Here is a 17,132-nt window from a genome sequence, read left to right as displayed (position 1 = left end):
AAAAAGAAACAAAGTACTAAATTTTAAAAGCCATTTCATTCAAACAAGACAAAAAATAGGCTGGGTGTGGTGGTTCGTGCCTGTAATTCCAGCACTTTGGGAGGCTGAGGCAGGTGGATCACGAGGTCAGGAGATCAAGACCATCCTGGCTAACATGGTGAAACCCCGTCTACTAAAAATACAAAAAAAAATTAGCCGGGCGTGGTGGCAGGCGCCTGTAGTCCCAGCTACTTGGGAGGCTGAGGCAGGAGAATGGCATGAACCCAGGAGTTGGAGCTTGCAGTGAGCCAAGATGGTGCCACTGCACTCGAGCCTGGGCGACAGAGCGAGATTCCGTCGGGAAAAAAAAAAAAAAAAAAAGACAAAAATTAAATCACGCAATTTGTGTTAAAATGTTGTTACATGGAACTTTAGAAGGGAATTTATGAATTTCTTAGCCCAAAGGAAGCCACACAGGTGAACACCTAAACACTTAATTTTCAAAACAATAGCTCAAAATGTTTCTAAAACTAAAAATTTTTCAAAAAATAAAAGTTGAAAATTATATATTATTATGCTAATAATCAGCTGAAAAGGTCTTGGTTATATCAGAAAACCTCAACTGCGTGATCTTTTTCTGCATCCTCACTAATGCTATGATTAACAGCACAACATTCTGTTGACTTCAATATCCTGTTATTACATAAATAAAACACTGGCAACAGTGCCTGTCAAGGCTGATTTATATGAGGTGCTGTTCTGAAATTTATTGGATTTCCATAATAAGAAATCATAGAGCATATCACCTTTACCCATTAGACTTTCCAACAACAAATAAAAAATCCTGAAAGACAAGAAAACCCAACATCTTACCTTAACCCAAGCCAGCAAACATTAACCATTTAATGTTGACTCATCTGGATAGAAACATTTAAGTAAAGGGTGTGGGTATGGAATGAATGTCAGAAGGCTCCTCTCACATGCTTAGGGAAAAACTTATGAAAGGGCCTCCCGGCAATGCCTTATTTGGGAGCTGAGAAATATTCCACATTCAAGTCATAAGCACTGCAAAGCTAATCCAGGTCCAGATACTTTAGTGAAGGCCATTTATAATGAACAAACAAAAAATCTGACAAAAATTCTATGGACTTAATTTTTTAGAATAAAAGAGAAATGAAAATGATCCTTAGAATAGGGTTATCTGCATATTCTGCTATGCCAACTTCCTAACATCAATTTCTGGATGATCAAGTGTGATATGAACTTGAACTTGATTTATCTATTCAATCATTCAACAACCATTTAGTATCTCTCTACCATGTATCAGGCATCAGACTAGGGTTAGAAAACACAAATAATTAATACTCAATAGTTAACAAATAGTGATATTTATAGACCAGAGATGAAAAACTATGAAGCCGCTGGGAGCCTTGAATTCTTTGCTAAAGGAGATGTGGGTGTGCATAAATAAATCAGCAAACAAACATGTACTCTCTTGAATACATAAAGAGCTTAATCCAAACGTCTAAAAGCCACCCGTATCTCAGGGAATAAAACTGTCCAGGCGGAGGTGAAATCTTTGTTGCATGATTATAAATTTTACTTACACACAGTGAATATATAGTTACGTTTAGTGTTGGTGAGAAAATGGCAATAAATTACTGAGAAAGAAAAAGCAAAACAATTTGAATTGTATTAGAAACCAGGAAAGATACCTGAGCCCAAAGAAGGAAATCCAACATCAGTTTAGTAAAAATAAGTTGGCAAGATATATTCTAGAAAACCTTAGTCTCAAATGATGGGGCTTTTCTGCAGTTTCTAAGTAGGAATATAAAGGTCTATTTTGTAAATGGCCAAATAAATGTAAGCACTCAAAGGTGGCTAAATTAACCCCATTAGGATAAGACAGATCATCTCCATGTTATATAGCATGATGTTTACAAATTATATGTCAGCTGCAAGTGTTCAGATGAGCCTAATGCAAACACTGTATGAGGAAAACACACACAGAAATATTTCCACACAAGATATTTCTGGGGAAACACTGTTACTTCTTCATATTTAACATAAGCTTATATTTAATATATAAAAATACAAATAAAAAATTTTTTTTTTTTGAGATGGAGTCTCGCTCTGTCGCCCAGGCTGGAGTGCAGTAGCGCCATCTCGGCTCACTGCAAGCTCTGCCTCCAGGCCACACCATTCTCCTGCCTCAGCCTCCCAAGTAGCTGGGATTACAGGCGCCACCATCACGTCCAGCTAATTTTTGTAATTTTAGTAGAGGTGGGGTTTCACTATGTTGGCCAGGCTGGTATGGAACTCCCAGCCTCAGGTGATCCACTCACCTTGGCCTCCCAATGTGCTGGGATTACAGGTGTGAGCCACTGTGCCCAGCCAAATAAAACAATTTTACATTTATAGGTGTTCACATTTGAAATACTAAAATAAAATAAAACATATCATTGCTACATACAAAAAGGAATACGCCCAATGTTACTAAGAAATCCCTCTTTTCCTAATGAGAGAGACCAACATGTTTATTACATCTTCTTCCTCTACAGCGGTACAAAGCTGTTTCTTATGTATGAAAAGATAAGAAATACATGTTAACATAAATGAACAAACAAAGAACAACTGTCCTGAACTATCTGCCAGTTCACTATTGGACCAAAAGTAGCAAGTCATGTGGCCATGAAAATGAGATATTTATTAACTACTTCTGTGATTCTTCAATGAGGCCTCTACTATTAAGAATGTGGGCCGGATCCGGTGGCTTATGTCTGTAACCCCAGCACTTTGGGAGGCCAAGGTGGGCAGATCACCTGACGTAGGGAGTTCGAGACCAGCCTGACCAATACGGAGAAACCCCATCTCTATTAAGAATACAAAATTCGCTGGGCGTGGTGCTGCATGTCTGTAATCCTAGCTACTTGGGAGGCTGAGGCAGGAGAATCACTTGAACCTGGGAGGCGGAGGTTGTGGTGAGCCGAGATCGCGCCATTGCACTCCAGCCTGGGGAACAACAGCGAAACTCTGTCTCAAAAAAAAGACATATGGCTAAAGTTTTATATAACCTGAAAACCATCTTCATTAAATTAAAACAGACTCAACACTCCAAACAAAAGGCAGAGCTTGCCAAACTAGATAAAAAGTCATGAAACAACTAAAGAACACAGGAGATGTTACCTTAAATACAAAGAAGAAACAAGATTCAAAGTAAGAAGTTGTAAAGAGATGTACCATGCAGACAAGCATAAAAAAACTATAGTGGCTGTATTAATATTAGACAAAACAGACTTCAAGACAAAGAATATTAGTAGACACAAAAAAGGTTACAGCAGAAAGGTAAAAGGGTCAAAAGACAGAGAAAGACATAAATATTTTAAGTGTTCATGTGTCTAATAACCAACTTCAAATATATGAAGCAAAAATTAACAGAATCAAAAGGAGAAACAACCAACTCTACAATCACTTTTTTGTTTTGTTTTGTTTTTGGAGATGGAGTCTCGCTCTATTGGCAGGCTGGAGTGCAGTGGCGCGATCTTGGCTCACTGCAATCTCCGCCTCCCAGATTCAAGCAATTCTCCTGCCTCAGGCTCCCTGAGTAGCTGGGACTACAGGTGTGCGCCACCACGCCCAGCTAATTTTTGTATTTTTAGTAGAGACGGGGTTTCACCACATTGGCCAGGATGGTCTCGATCTCTTGACCTTGTGACCCGCCCACCTCGGCCTCCCAAAGTGCTGGGATTACAGGCGTAAGCCACCGCGCCTGGCCTACAATCACTATTGAAGACTTTCATACGTGTCTCTCAGTAACATACAACTAGGTGATAAAAAAAATTAGTATAAGAGAAGATATGAATACTAACATGAACCACTGACACCTGCATAACAGCACACCCAGTAACTACAGAGTATAAGTTGATTACAAGTACACATGAAACATGAACCAAGATACATCACATGCTCAGCCAAGAAACAAGTCTCAAAAGATTTCAAAATACTGAAATGTTACTGAGTACTCTTTGACCACTGAATTAAATTAAATTAGAAATCAATAACATTCCAAAAAATAAAACTTAGAGAAGCCCCAAGTATCTGGAAATTAAGGAATTTAGTACTAAATAATTCATGGGTCAAAGAAATCACCAAAAAATTCAAAACATTTTTGAACAGAATAATAGATCACAACAAATCAAAATTTGTGGTAAAATCAGCTATTTAACATCCCACTTTAGAAAGCTAGGAGGAAAATGATCAAATTAAACCCCAAATAGGTAGAAAAAAATTAATAATGAACAGAAACCAATGAAATATAAAACAAACGGGAAAAAATAATAAAACCAAACTCTAAAGAGATCAATAATGTTGAAACGTCTTTATATTGATCAAGAGGAAACAAATTACCAGCCTTGGCAACGTGGAGTCCATCTTAAAAAAAAAAAAAAAAAGAAAAGAAAGAAAAGAAAAAAAGCACTTTCTATATAAAAAAATTTAGATGGCTAAACTGTGAATTCTGGCAAACATTTGATATAGAAAGTAATATCAATCCTTTATAAACATCTTGAGAAAACAGAACAGGAAGAACTATTTCCCAACTAATTTTTTGAGGGAGTATTACTCTGATATGAAAACCAAAGTTCTTATTACCAAACTCCTTATTACAAAGAAGGAAGACTACAACTCAATATCTCTCATGAACACAAATGTAAAATTCCTTAACAAATTATTAGCAAATTGAATCCAATAGTACGTAGTGACCAAGCAGGATTCATCCTAGGAACAAACAGTTCCTTCATATTTGAAATCAATGTAATTCACTATATTAACAAAATAAAGAATAACAATCATATAATAATCTCATTAGATGCAGAAGGAAAAAAAAAGCAACTGACAAAATTCAATGCCCATTCACAATAAAAACTCAACAACCTGGATATATAAGAGATCATTCTAACTTGATTAAAAAAACAAAGAAAGGCCAGGTGCAGTGGCTTACACCTATAATCTCAGCATTTGGGGAAGCTGAGGAGGATCACTTCGGCCCAGGAGTTCGAGACCAGCCTGGGCAACATAGTGAGACCCTGTCACTACAAAAAATTTTACAATTAGCTGGGCATGATGGTGTACCCTGTAGTCTTAGCTACTTGGGAGGCTCAGACAGGAGGATTACTTGAGTCTGGGAGGTCAAGGCTGCAGTGATTCAAGATTGCTACACTGCACTCCAGCCTGGGCAATAGACCCTTTCTCAAAACAAACAAATACAACAAAAACTGCATTGTACTTAATAGTAAATGACTGAAAACTTTCTAAGATTAGAAAGATAATGTCCACTCTCATCACTTCTATTCAGTATTGTAGCAGAGGTTCAAGGAAGTGCAATAAAGCACAAAAAAGAAATAAAACACATAGATCATAAAGGAAGAGGTAAAACTATATTTGCACACGACATGTTTAGCAGGACCAAAAAAAGCCAACATATAAAAACTGATTGTGTTTCTATGCTATCGAAGACCATTTAGAAATTAAAATTTTAGTTACAACAGAATCCTCAAACAGGAAATACTTAGGAGTAAATTTAACAAAATGTTGTAAGATCTGTATTCCCAAAAAATCTTATTGTAAGAAGTAAAAGAAAGCGGGGCATGGTGGCATGCACTTGTAGTCCCAGCTACTCAGGAGGCTGAAGCAGGAGATCACGTGAGCCAAGGACTTCAAGCCCAGACTGAACAACATAGCAAGACCTCTTTAAATTTTTTTTAATCAAAAAAAAAAAAAAAAATCAAAGACAACTTCTTTAAAAATAGAGAAATATCGTATTTATGGATTAGAAGATCCAATATTGTTAGGATGTCAGTATTTCCCAAACTGATCCATAAATTCAATAGAATCCCAATTAAAATTCCATCAGACTTTTTATTTTTTATTATTATTATTTTTTTGAGACAGAGTTTCACTCTTGTTGCCCAGGCTAGAATGCAATGGCACGGTTTCGGCTGACTGTAACCTCCGCCTCCCAGGTTCAAGTGATTCTCCTGCCTCAGCCTCCTGAATAGCTGAGATTACACGCACGTGCCACCACGCCCGGCTAATTTTTATATTTTTAGTAGAGACGAGGTTTCACCATGTTGGCCAGGCTGGTCTCAAACTCCTGACCTCAGGCGATCCGCTCACCTCGGCCTCCCAAAGTGCTGGGATTACAGGTGTGAGCCACCGTGCCTGCAAGACTTTTTAAAAATTAGAAACTGGAAGGCTGATTCTAAAATTTACATGGAAATGGAAATTACCTCAAATAGCCAAAGCAATCTTTAAAATCACATTTAAAGCAGAAAGACACCCCTGAGGTCAAGACTTCCTATATAGCCACAGTATTCAAAACACAGAGGCCCTAATAACGATCAATGAGACAGAATAGAATCCAGAAAAAGATCCAAACATAAAAAAGCAGCTGATTTTCAATAACAATGTCAAGGCAGTCAAATGAGAAAAGTTTTTCCAACCAATATTGTTCAAACAACAGGTATCTGTGTGGAAGAGAATCAATTTTCACTCCATAATTAACGCATCACAATTCAAAATGAATCAAAGACCTAAATGTAAGAAGTAAAACTTCTAGAATAAAGCACAGAAACAATCTTTGTAATCTTGGAGTAATCAGAGATAGTACCATAAAAGGAAAATAATGACTTATTAAGCTTCAGCATAACTATATATTAAAGTCAACATTAAGGAAAAAAAGTCAGGCCAGGTGCAGTGGCTCATGTCTTAATCCCAGCATTTTGGGAAGCTGAAGTGGGAAGATCACTTGAGGCCAGGCATTCTAGACCAGCCTGGGAAACATAGTGAGGCCCTGTCACTAGAAGAAACAAACAAACAAACAAAAACCCTAAAAAAAATTAGACAGGTGTAGTAGCCTGTAGTCCCAGGTACTCAGGAGGTTGAGGCAGGAGGATTGCTTGAGCTCAGGAGTTTGAGGTTACAGTGAGCTATAATCACTCTACTGTACTCCAGCCTTGGTGACAGAGTGAGACTTAAAGAAAAAAAAGAAAAAGAAAAAAAATTTTTTTTAAAAGAATGAAAAAAAGTCATGGTATGGGACAAATAATTCCCAATACATATATCAAAGGACTTCTACCTGAAATATTAACAAAACATCCTTATAACTAAATTGTAAAACAAATTTTTTTAAGTAAACAAACTATTTGAACAGAGGCTTCACAAAAAAAGATAAACAAATGGGCAATAAAACAGGAAAAGATGCTCAACCCTATTAAATTAGGAAATTCCAATAAAACCTCAATGAGATATCACACTACACATCCATTAAAATGGATAAAATTTAAAAAAACATAACTGACAATACCAAGTCTTGGTGAAGATGCTAAAGACGTAAAATTATAACACACTACTGATGGGAATCTAAATTGGAACCACTTTAGAAACCTGTAGGCCGGGCGCAGTGGCTCACACCTGTAATCTCAGCACTTCGGGAGGCCGAGGTGGGAGGATCACAAGGTCAGGAGATCGAGATCATCCTGGCTAACACAGTGAAACCCCATCTCTACTAAAAATACAAAAAATTAGCCAGGCGTGGTGGCGAGTGCCTGTAGTCCCAGCTACTCGGGAGGCTGAGGCAGAAGAATGGCGTGAACCCGGGAGGCAGAGCTCGCAGTAAGCGTAGATCGCACCACTCACTGCACTCTAGCCTGGGTGACAGAGCGAGACTCTGTCTCAAAAAAAAAAAAAAACCTGTTTGACAGAACGGGCGCAGTGGCTCACGCCTGTATCCCAGCACTTTGGGAGGCCAAGGCGGGCGGATCACGAGGTCAAGAGGTCAAGACCATCCTGGCCAACGTGGTGAAATCCTGTCTCTACGAAAAATACAAAAAAATTAGCGGGACGTGGTGGCACATGCCTGTAGCTACTCAGGAGGCTGAGGCAGGAGAACTGCTTAAACCTGGGAGGAGGAGGTTGCAGTGAGCCCAGATCGCACCACTGCACTCCAGCCTGGGCAACATCTCAAAAAAAAAAAAAAAGAAAGAAAAGAAAAGAAACCTGTTTGACAGTTTCTGAGAGAGCTTCCTACGTACAAACAATCCTGCCACTCCAAGTATTTACCTGAGAGAACTCAAGATAAATGTCAACATAAAGACTCATACAACAATGTTGAAAAAACTTTTATTTATAATGGCCAAAAGCTTATAAACAACCAGAATGTTGTTTAACCAGGTTAAAGAATATGAAAAAATTGTGAATATGTATATCCATACAAGGGAATACTTATCAATAAAAAGGGGATGAACCATCGATACATGAAACACAACTGGCTCTCAAAATCCTTATGCCCAAAGAAGTCACACAATATGATTCCATTCCTGTAACATTCCGCGAAATGCAAACTACTCCAAAATGATTTTAAAAAAATAAAAAAACCATTGAAAACACGATACTTCAATGGCTATCTGAGGCTGGAAGCAGAAAATGATTATAAGAGGCCATGAGGCAACTTTTGGGGGTGTTGGAAATGTTTTGTATCTTGACATTACAGTAGTTTCACAGATTTATAAGTAGTTTCACAGATTTATATATCTGAAAACCCTCAAATTTTTGACTTTGAAACAGAGCAGTTTATTATACATAAATCTTACCTCAATAAGTTGTTTCAAAAATTACACACTAGCAATCTCTTTTGTTAATAATGAAGAAAAAACAGAATAAAAATAAGTAATCTAAGAGCTTAGATTCAAAAATAGGTCCATATAATTGTCATAAAGAACTGATAGCTCTGGGCAACATTGTGAGACATCATCTCCGCAAGTAAAAATAACCAGCTGGGCCAGGCGCAGTGGCTCACGCCTGTAATCCCAGAACTTTGGGAGGCCAAGGCAGGTGAATCACCTGAGATCGGGAGTTCGAGACCAGCCTGACCAACATGGCGAAACCCTGTCTCTACTAAAAATACAAAATTAGCCGGGTTTGGTGGCACATGCCTGCAATCCCAGCTACTCTGAAGGCTGAGGCAGGAGAATCGCTTGAACCTGGGAGGTTGTGGTGAGCCAAGATTGCGCCATTGCACTCCAGCCTGGGCAACAAGAGCAAAACTCCATCTCAAAACAAAAACAAAAAACAAAACAAAACAAGAAAAACAGCTGGGCATGGTAGTGCACACCTATGGTACCAGCTACTCTGGAGGCTGAGGTGGGAGGACTGCTTGAGCCCAGGAGGTCAAGGCTGCAGTGAGCCGTGATCCACCACTGCACTCCAGCCTGGGCAACAGAGCAAGATCCTGCCTCAAAAAAACAAACAAACAAAAAAGAACTGACAGCTCAAAAATTTTCTAAACCAATTGCAGTTTTAAAAATGAAACGATTTATTTAAATTTACTCATATTTAAATACTCCTACTGGATGTTCAACACACTTTAATGTGGCCATATAGCCTATTTCATTTAAGTTCTATGTTGCCCTAGGAAGCAGGAAATATATACTAATTACTCACAGGTTTCTTCTAAACTGATAAATGCCTAACCTTGTTTTAAATCTATGCTATACTCTAAGAAAACAATAAATGCTTTCCACACAACAATGTATATATCTTTTTAACTTATTACTTAACACAGCTCAAATCTTCTATTACTCTAGGGAAGTAAAAAATCCCAGTAACTTCTCTCACAGGATATTTTCATTCATTTTTCATTAGGAAAACGCTTGCAACTGAAGTTTTCGGAGTCAGTTCAACAGTGAAGTACAAAAATTAAAACAGCACATAACTTTTCAATTCATCACAAAATATGTACACATAACCTAAGACACCTGAGCCATGTCAGGCTAGTCTAGAGAGTTTCAGTGTCATAAAAATGAAAAATTGTACAACAAAAAAATCTCTGGGAGTGCTAACAAAACCTTCAGAAGGAGCTTGCCACAAAGAACCATGGGCAAAAGTAGCCAAAATGATTTCTATACTGAAGTATAGTCTACAGAATTCTTAAGAGTTTGCAATAAAAAGGGGAATAAATCATATACATTCAAGAAAGTGCCAAAAATAGACATTTAATTAAATATGGCAAGATCTTCATTATTCAAAATTCAACTGATAGCACAGTTATGAAAGCAGGATTTTTTTCACAAAGCTTTTATACAGAGAACAACTGGCCAGACATGGTGGCCCATGCCTGTAATCCTAGCACTTTGGGAGTCTGAGACAGGAGGATTACTTAAGACCAGGAGTTTGAAATCAGCCCTGGCAACAAAGTAAGACGATGTCTCTACAAAAAAAAAAAAACTTAAAAAAAGGCCAGGTGCAGTGGCACACACCTGTAATCCCAGCACTTTGGGAGGCCGAGGCAGGAGGATCGCTTGAGCCCAGGAGTCCGAGATCAGCCTGGGCAATACAGTGGGACCTCATCTTGACAAAAAAAAATTTGTTTTTAATTAGTCAAGCATGATGGTGGGCATCTATGATATCAGCTACAGCTCTTGGGAAGCTAAGGTGGGAGAAAAGCTTGAGCCTGGGAGGTTGAGGCTGCAGTGAGCCAAGACTGTGTCACTGTACTCCAGACTGGGCAACAGAGCAAGATGGTCTCAAAAACAAAAATTAGCTGAGTGCGGTGGCACATGCCTGTAATCCCAGCTACAGCTACTCAGGAAGCTGAAGTGGGAGGATCACTTGAGCCTGGGAGGTCAAGCCTGCAGTGAGCCTGCAGTGAGCTGTGACTGTGCCACTGCACTCCAGCCTGGGTGACAGAGCGAGACTTTGCCTCAAGAAAAAACAACAACAAACAACAACAACAACAGAAAAAAGTTCCTATCAAAGACTTTCTCTTTGTACACACACTTTTAAGGTATTCTGAATTCACAGACATTCATATCTAACCTACCACAGCCTCTACTGGGCAGTAGTATCATCAACCTCTGAGTTTCAGCTTCCTCATCTGTAAAATAATCTTAAAGGCCCCTTCTGGCTTAATCATATGCTCAAAATAAAGATTTTGTATTTAAAACTAACAAACAAAAAAATCCCCACTAACTATCCTATCAAATCAGTGAGAATGTACACAAACACACAGTATTTATGACAATGTGAAAAAACATTCTCTTATTTACAGAATGGCATATCCCTAGCAAAACCACTCAAATGTTATATCATACTCAAGAAACCTAATTATACTAGGAATAAAAATCAGCCATATCACGCAGATATCTACGTTTCCTCAAAAGCAAGCTGCACAGTAGATTTCTAAATCAGGAATGGGGACTACTTTCTTCCCTCTGTTAGGAACTTTTGGGACTGTCAGTATTTAAGTCATCTAGCCGCCTCGGATTCTCCTATTTAGAAACTGGGACAGATGATCTTGAAAGTCTCTTCTAACTATAGTGACCTCTCAAGAAATTAAAAAAAAGAAAAAAAAGAAAAAAGAAAAAGAACAAAGGGGTGCTTAAATGACATTTGGTTAATCATCAGAAGAGGTGCTTAGCCTCATACTCAACAGCCTACATACACAACGATGCAGACTATCAATATATCAGAAATTGATTCCATAAATATCATTAGCTCTTCAGATTTAATGGTTTCACATTAGTAATGATAGAGAGGAATTATTTCATGTAACTTTAAAATACATTAATATTCCTATACAGCCCCATGGGATATAGCCTAAGGCCAAAACAAATAAAAACAACAACAAACAAAGAACGAAAGACAACTGGTTTCAGTAATCATATTGTTTGCAGCAGTGTGTTGTTATCTGAGCTGCTGTGTGTTTATTATGGGATTAAAGTAGATGAGTAATTATGATGGTATGTCATGCAACCAACTCAGTAACATTAGCCTCATTTCCCTTTACTTTTAATTTTTTATAAATTATTCGTGTAAAACTTTTTATAGTCATGTAAAATATTAACATGTTCCAAAGCATACTTTATAAAAAACAAGTTTATGCAAAAAAGTTTAGCTTCTTCCCATCCCTCCATGTGCTTTAAAATAAATACATGGTCTCAGAAACAGTGAAGTACAAAAACACGGCTTCTAGATTCCAATCTTGGGGGTATGACCTTAAATTGTGACTTAATCTCTCTCAACTTATTTCCTTATGTCTAAAAAGGTGATAATAATAGAACCTAGAGGCCGGGCGTGGTGGCTCACGCCTGTAATCCCAACACTTTGGGAGGTCGAGGTGGGAGGATCACAAGGTCAGGAGATTGAGATCATCCTGGCTAACATGGTGAAACCCCGTCTCTACTAAAAATACAAAAAATTAGCCGGGCGTGGTGGGTGTCTGTAGTCCCAGCTACTCGGGAGGCTGAGGTAGGAGAACGGTGTGAAGCCGGGAGGCAGAGCTTGCAGTGAGCTGAGATCGCGCCACTGCCAGAGCGAGACTCCATCTCAAAAAAAAATAAAAATAAAAAATACATAAAAATAAAAATAGAACCTAGAGGTGGTTGTGAGGATTAAGCAAGATCTTCTATGCACAGTACTTGGCTTTGTGAGGCCTCAGTTAAGTATCAGGTGCTATTATTAGGATCTTATTTGAGAGTCACCTCAAACCTGCAGCACAGACACAGATTAGGAAATGAACCTGCAGGTGCCACATCACTGGCCTGGAGCCCCCATGGCACCCAACAGCCAAGACCACAACTCACTCCTGAGTCTACAGGCGACTTCATGCTCCGCACTCATCACACATTCCCTATAGCCAGTTCAGGGGAAAATGAAGTGTCTTCCCACTCAGGGTGACTTCAAAAGACTTACTGTGTTCAGTGCATTCAGAGTGGTGTCATCCCGAGAGGCTGCGACACAGCCGTCCTCTGTAGAGCCTCCATCACACATTCCTGCAAATGCCGCCATGCTCCTTCAGAAGAAAAGGTTTTTCCTTTATTAGTACATAGTAATATCAGGACAGAGACTTAGACCTTCAATTTTCAGAGGACATTTCCAGCCCAGAACAAATTCCATTACTACATGCATGATGAACCAGTTCCCAGCTCTGCCTCTGCTCCTGTTTAATTTTTTTTTTTTTTTTTTTTTTTTTTAAGATGGAGTCTCACTCTGTCATCCAGGCTGGAGTACAGTGGCGCAATCTTGGCTCACTGCAACCTCCACCTCCAGGATTCAAGGGATTCTTCTGCCTCGGCCTCCCGAGTAGCTGAGATTACAGGCACACCCCATGCCCAGCTAATTTCTGTATTTTTAGTAGAGACAAGGTTTCACAGTGTTGGTCGGGCTGGTCTCGAACTCCTGACCTCAGGTGATCTGCTCACCTCAGCCTCCTAAAGTGCTGGGATTACAGGCGTGAGCCATCACGCCGAGACCAAAAATAAATTTAAGTTCCTCTTCACTCACGCAGAAAGACATATGTTACTTTTAGTCAGATCCATTTGTATTGTTTCTTCCCATGCTTTAGCAGTACTAAGATTTTAGATTTGAGAGCATGAAGAATCTAAATCTATGAGCCACAATATTTCAGTAGATGACAATCTTCTGAAAGAAAAGTTTCCAGAAAACATGTGAAATTAAGTCATCTAAAATTTTACTTAATTCCTCTCATTCTGCATATCAACTACCTTTAGGTGAATTAAAAGTAAAAAATTATGGCTGGGTGTGATGGCTCACGCCCGTAATCCCAGCACTCTGGGAGCCTGATGCCAGAGGACTGCTTGAGGCCAGAGAGTTCAAAATCAGCCCTGACAACACAGAGAGAGAAAAAAAATATATTAGCCAGGTATGGTGGTGCATGCCTGTAGTCCTAGCTACTGGGGAGGACGAGGTGGGAGGATGAGTTGAGCCCAGGAGGTTAAGGCTGTAATGAGTCATGATTATGCCACTGCACTCCAGTGTGAGACCCTGTCTTTAAAAAAAAAAAAAAAAAAAAAAGGTGAGAAACCAGAGATAAAACCTCTTAGTCATTCACTCCACTTACACATTCTCATCTCTACTGAATGCCACCATGCACAACACCGTTGACTAGAAAACAGCCAGGTAACTGGGGCAACACAGAAAGGACCCCATCTCAACCAAAAACAAAATTAAAAATAGCCGGGCATGGTGCCACGGGTCTATAACCCTAGCTACTCAGGAGGCTGAGGCAGGAGGATCGCTTGAGCTCAGGAAGTTAAGGCTGTAGTGAGCTATAATTGTGCCACTGTACTCCAGCCTGGGTGACACAGCAAGACCCTGTTTCAAAAAAACAAAACAAGTAACAACCAAAAAAAAAAGAAAAAAAGAAAAAAAAGAAACCCACAAACCCATCCAGGGTTAAAATTCAGATGCCCTAATCCTTGCTTTCATGTTTTTGTTGTCGTTGCATGCTGTTGATGTTGCCAAGACCCAGAATCACTACATACAAAGTCTGCCTGCCTGCTCTGTGACACCTGCTCTGTGACGCCCGCTCTGTGGCGCCCGCTCTGTGGCGTGTGAGGAGCGAATTCACACTTCTCTCTGCATCGAAGGCATTTGTATGTTCTATGCAACTGCCACGAGGGTGATCACAGATAAATATTCTCATGTAGGCAAGCCACAAAAATGTCAAGTTCAGGACAGGCACTAATGAACAGCCACAAAGTAGAGACAGAACATGAAATCTGTAGAGGGTTTTGTTTTTGTTTTCAATTTTACTTTAAGGTCCAGGATACAAGTGCAGAACGTGTCGGTTTGTTACATTAGGTATATGTGTGCCGTGGTGCTCTGCTGCACCTATCAACCCGTCATCTAGGTTTTAAGCCCCGAATGCATTAGCTATTTGTCCTAATGCTCTCCCTCCCCTCACCCCGACCCCTCTGTAGTGGGGTTTTCAGATGAGCTGAATGACTGAAGTACTCAACTGGATTGAGAGGTTTTGGTAACTGTATGTACGGCCTAAGCTGTTTTCCTCTTGAAAAGTTTCAAAATTTGATGTGGGGCAAACACCAAGAAGAAAAACATTACTTCATCGTGAAAAAAATTACTTCAAACTATTTTTCTCTGGTAAGAAGAGCCAGGGTCCCGATTACAGAGGGTGTAACCAAACTTAAAGTCAGAGAACGCCCAATATAGAAATAAAATCTCAGGGGAAATGCAAAGTTTACTGCCTATAATCAGTTCAGATGGTCTAATTCAGAAAGCAGGATGGAGGTAGATTCCTATTACCTTGCTGCCCTCAAGTACATAAGGAGGTCACAGTCGTTAACTCCAGGCATCCAGACCAGTTCCTCATGTTGGGTCACTGTATCACCATCTGGAGAAGGAAATGGTTGCAGATCTGGAAGTTTGGCCTGTAAGACAGGGATGAGTAAGTCACAATCAAGGCATGTATTAATTATAAAGAGCTATCTCAATAAGCAGTCTTTAGGAACATATACAATGTTTTACTGAGCCTCTTTCCTTGGACAGCAGAAAAATAACAACAAAACCATGAGTCATTTAAACTGACCTATTTCACATGTCAGGATCATTTCACCATAGAAGATTTCACAATAGACTGCTTAATATCTGCTTAACAGTGTCAAAGTAAACCAGTGCCAGCATGATACCAAGAGTAAAACTGAAGCACACACATATGCATAAAATAAACAAAAAAACAAAATAATGTCTTTAGACGATAACAGCTATTGATAAAGAAGGAAACACACATACATTTCCAATATAACAAGCTGACAAAGAAGACATATGCAAATGATACCTCACCTAAGGATATTTGCTAAAAAATTAAGTGAGCTATCCTATTAGAATAGTGTTACTCTTAAGACAGTCAATAGCAATATAAGTCATGGTCAATACCAAAACTAGATGAGTATTAAGTAAACATTAAAAAATATAGTTGAGGCCAGGCCTGGTGGCTCACGCCTGTAATCCCAGCACTTTGGGAGGCCGAGGTGGGTGGATCACAAGGTCAGGAGTTCAAGACCAGCCTGGCCAAGATGCTGAAACCTTGTCTCTACCAAAAATACAAAAAGTAGCCAAGCACGGTGGCGGGCGCCTATAATTCCAGCTACTCAGGAGGCTGAGGCAGAGAACTGCTTAAACCCGGGAGGCAGAGGTTGCAGTGAGCTGAGATCGTGCCACTGCATTCCAGCCTGGGAGAGACAGAGCGAAATTCCGTCTCAAAAATAAAATAAAATAAAATAAAATAAAATAAAATAAAATATTAAAAATTTATATATAGTTAAGGCTGGGCATGGTGGCTCACGCCTATAATCCCAGCACTTTGGGAGGCTGAGGTGGGTGGATCACCTGAGGTCAGGAGTTCAAAACCAGCCTGGCCAACATGATAAAACCCCGTCACTACTAATAATACAAAAATTAGCCAGGCGTGGTGGTATGTGCCTGTAATCCCAGCTACTTGGGAGGTTGAGGCAAGAGAATCGCTTGAACCCGGGAGGCAGAAGTTGCAGTGAGCCAAGATTGTGTCACTGCACTCCAGCCTAGGTGACAGAGCAAGACTCCATCTCAAAAAAAAAAAAAAAAAAAAAAAAAAATATATATATATATATATATATATATATACATATACACACACACACACACACACACACACACAGACACACACACACACATATGTAGTTGAATTGACCTGTGGTAACAGAAATCAGGGCAGTGATTGCTTTACGAAAGAAGGAATTGCTTGTGAAGAACAGGAAGGACCTTTCTGGGATGACAGAAATGTTCTGTGCCTTGATACGAATCATCACGGCAGATTGAAAAGCATACATAAGATACGAACAATTCGCTGTACATAGAGTATACCTCAATAAAAAGAATTTAAAAAAATATTCGAGCAACAGTGCTCCCCACCAAGACTGTAAGTGATCAGATTGAAATACCTGTGGCATTTTCTCACCCACACTCTGCTGGGACAGAGCAAGAGCAAGCAGGTGCCATGACCACCATAACCGGCAGAGACCTGTGAAAAGTCAGACATTTGCAAGATACTCATGTTCTCATCCTGTCAAATGATGACCATGGGCACATGAGTCTGATAGAGCTCCATGGGACATGAAGCCTGGGCAAACAATTTAAGTGAATGCAGCAGGCTGAATATAAGCCAGCACCATCCAACAGAAATAAAATAAGAATTATATATTTAATTTTAAATATTCTAGTAGTCACGTTAAACAAAATGCCATATCCCAATCTGGACTAGCCATATTCCAAGTGCTGAACAGCTATGTGTGGCAGTGGCT

The 17,132-nt window shown here is 39.4% G+C and overlaps 1 protein-coding gene across 14 annotated transcripts in view; it reads right to left on the bottom strand.

Annotated features, from left to right (window-relative positions):
* Positions 1–17,132, bottom strand: part of RERE (arginine-glutamic acid dipeptide repeats) — a 466,287-nt gene that overhangs the window by 129,141 nt on the left and 320,014 nt on the right. For all 14 annotated transcript variants that reach the window (XM_063594922.1, XM_055104272.2, XM_055104287.2 and 11 more), the window contains 2 exons: positions 15,100–15,224; positions 12,727–12,826 (listed from right to left, as the gene is read on the bottom strand). In XM_063594922.1, coding sequence (XP_063450992.1) covers positions 12,727–12,826; positions 15,100–15,224 — 225 coding nt within the window. The remainder of the gene's footprint in view (positions 1–12,726; positions 12,827–15,099; positions 15,225–17,132) is intronic.

This window comes from Pan paniscus, chromosome 1, assembly GCF_029289425.2.
Source record: "Pan paniscus chromosome 1, NHGRI_mPanPan1-v2.0_pri, whole genome shotgun sequence".
NCBI lineage: Eukaryota > Metazoa > Chordata > Mammalia > Primates > Hominidae > Pan > Pan paniscus.
This window is presented reverse-complemented; position numbering and strand designations above follow the sequence as displayed.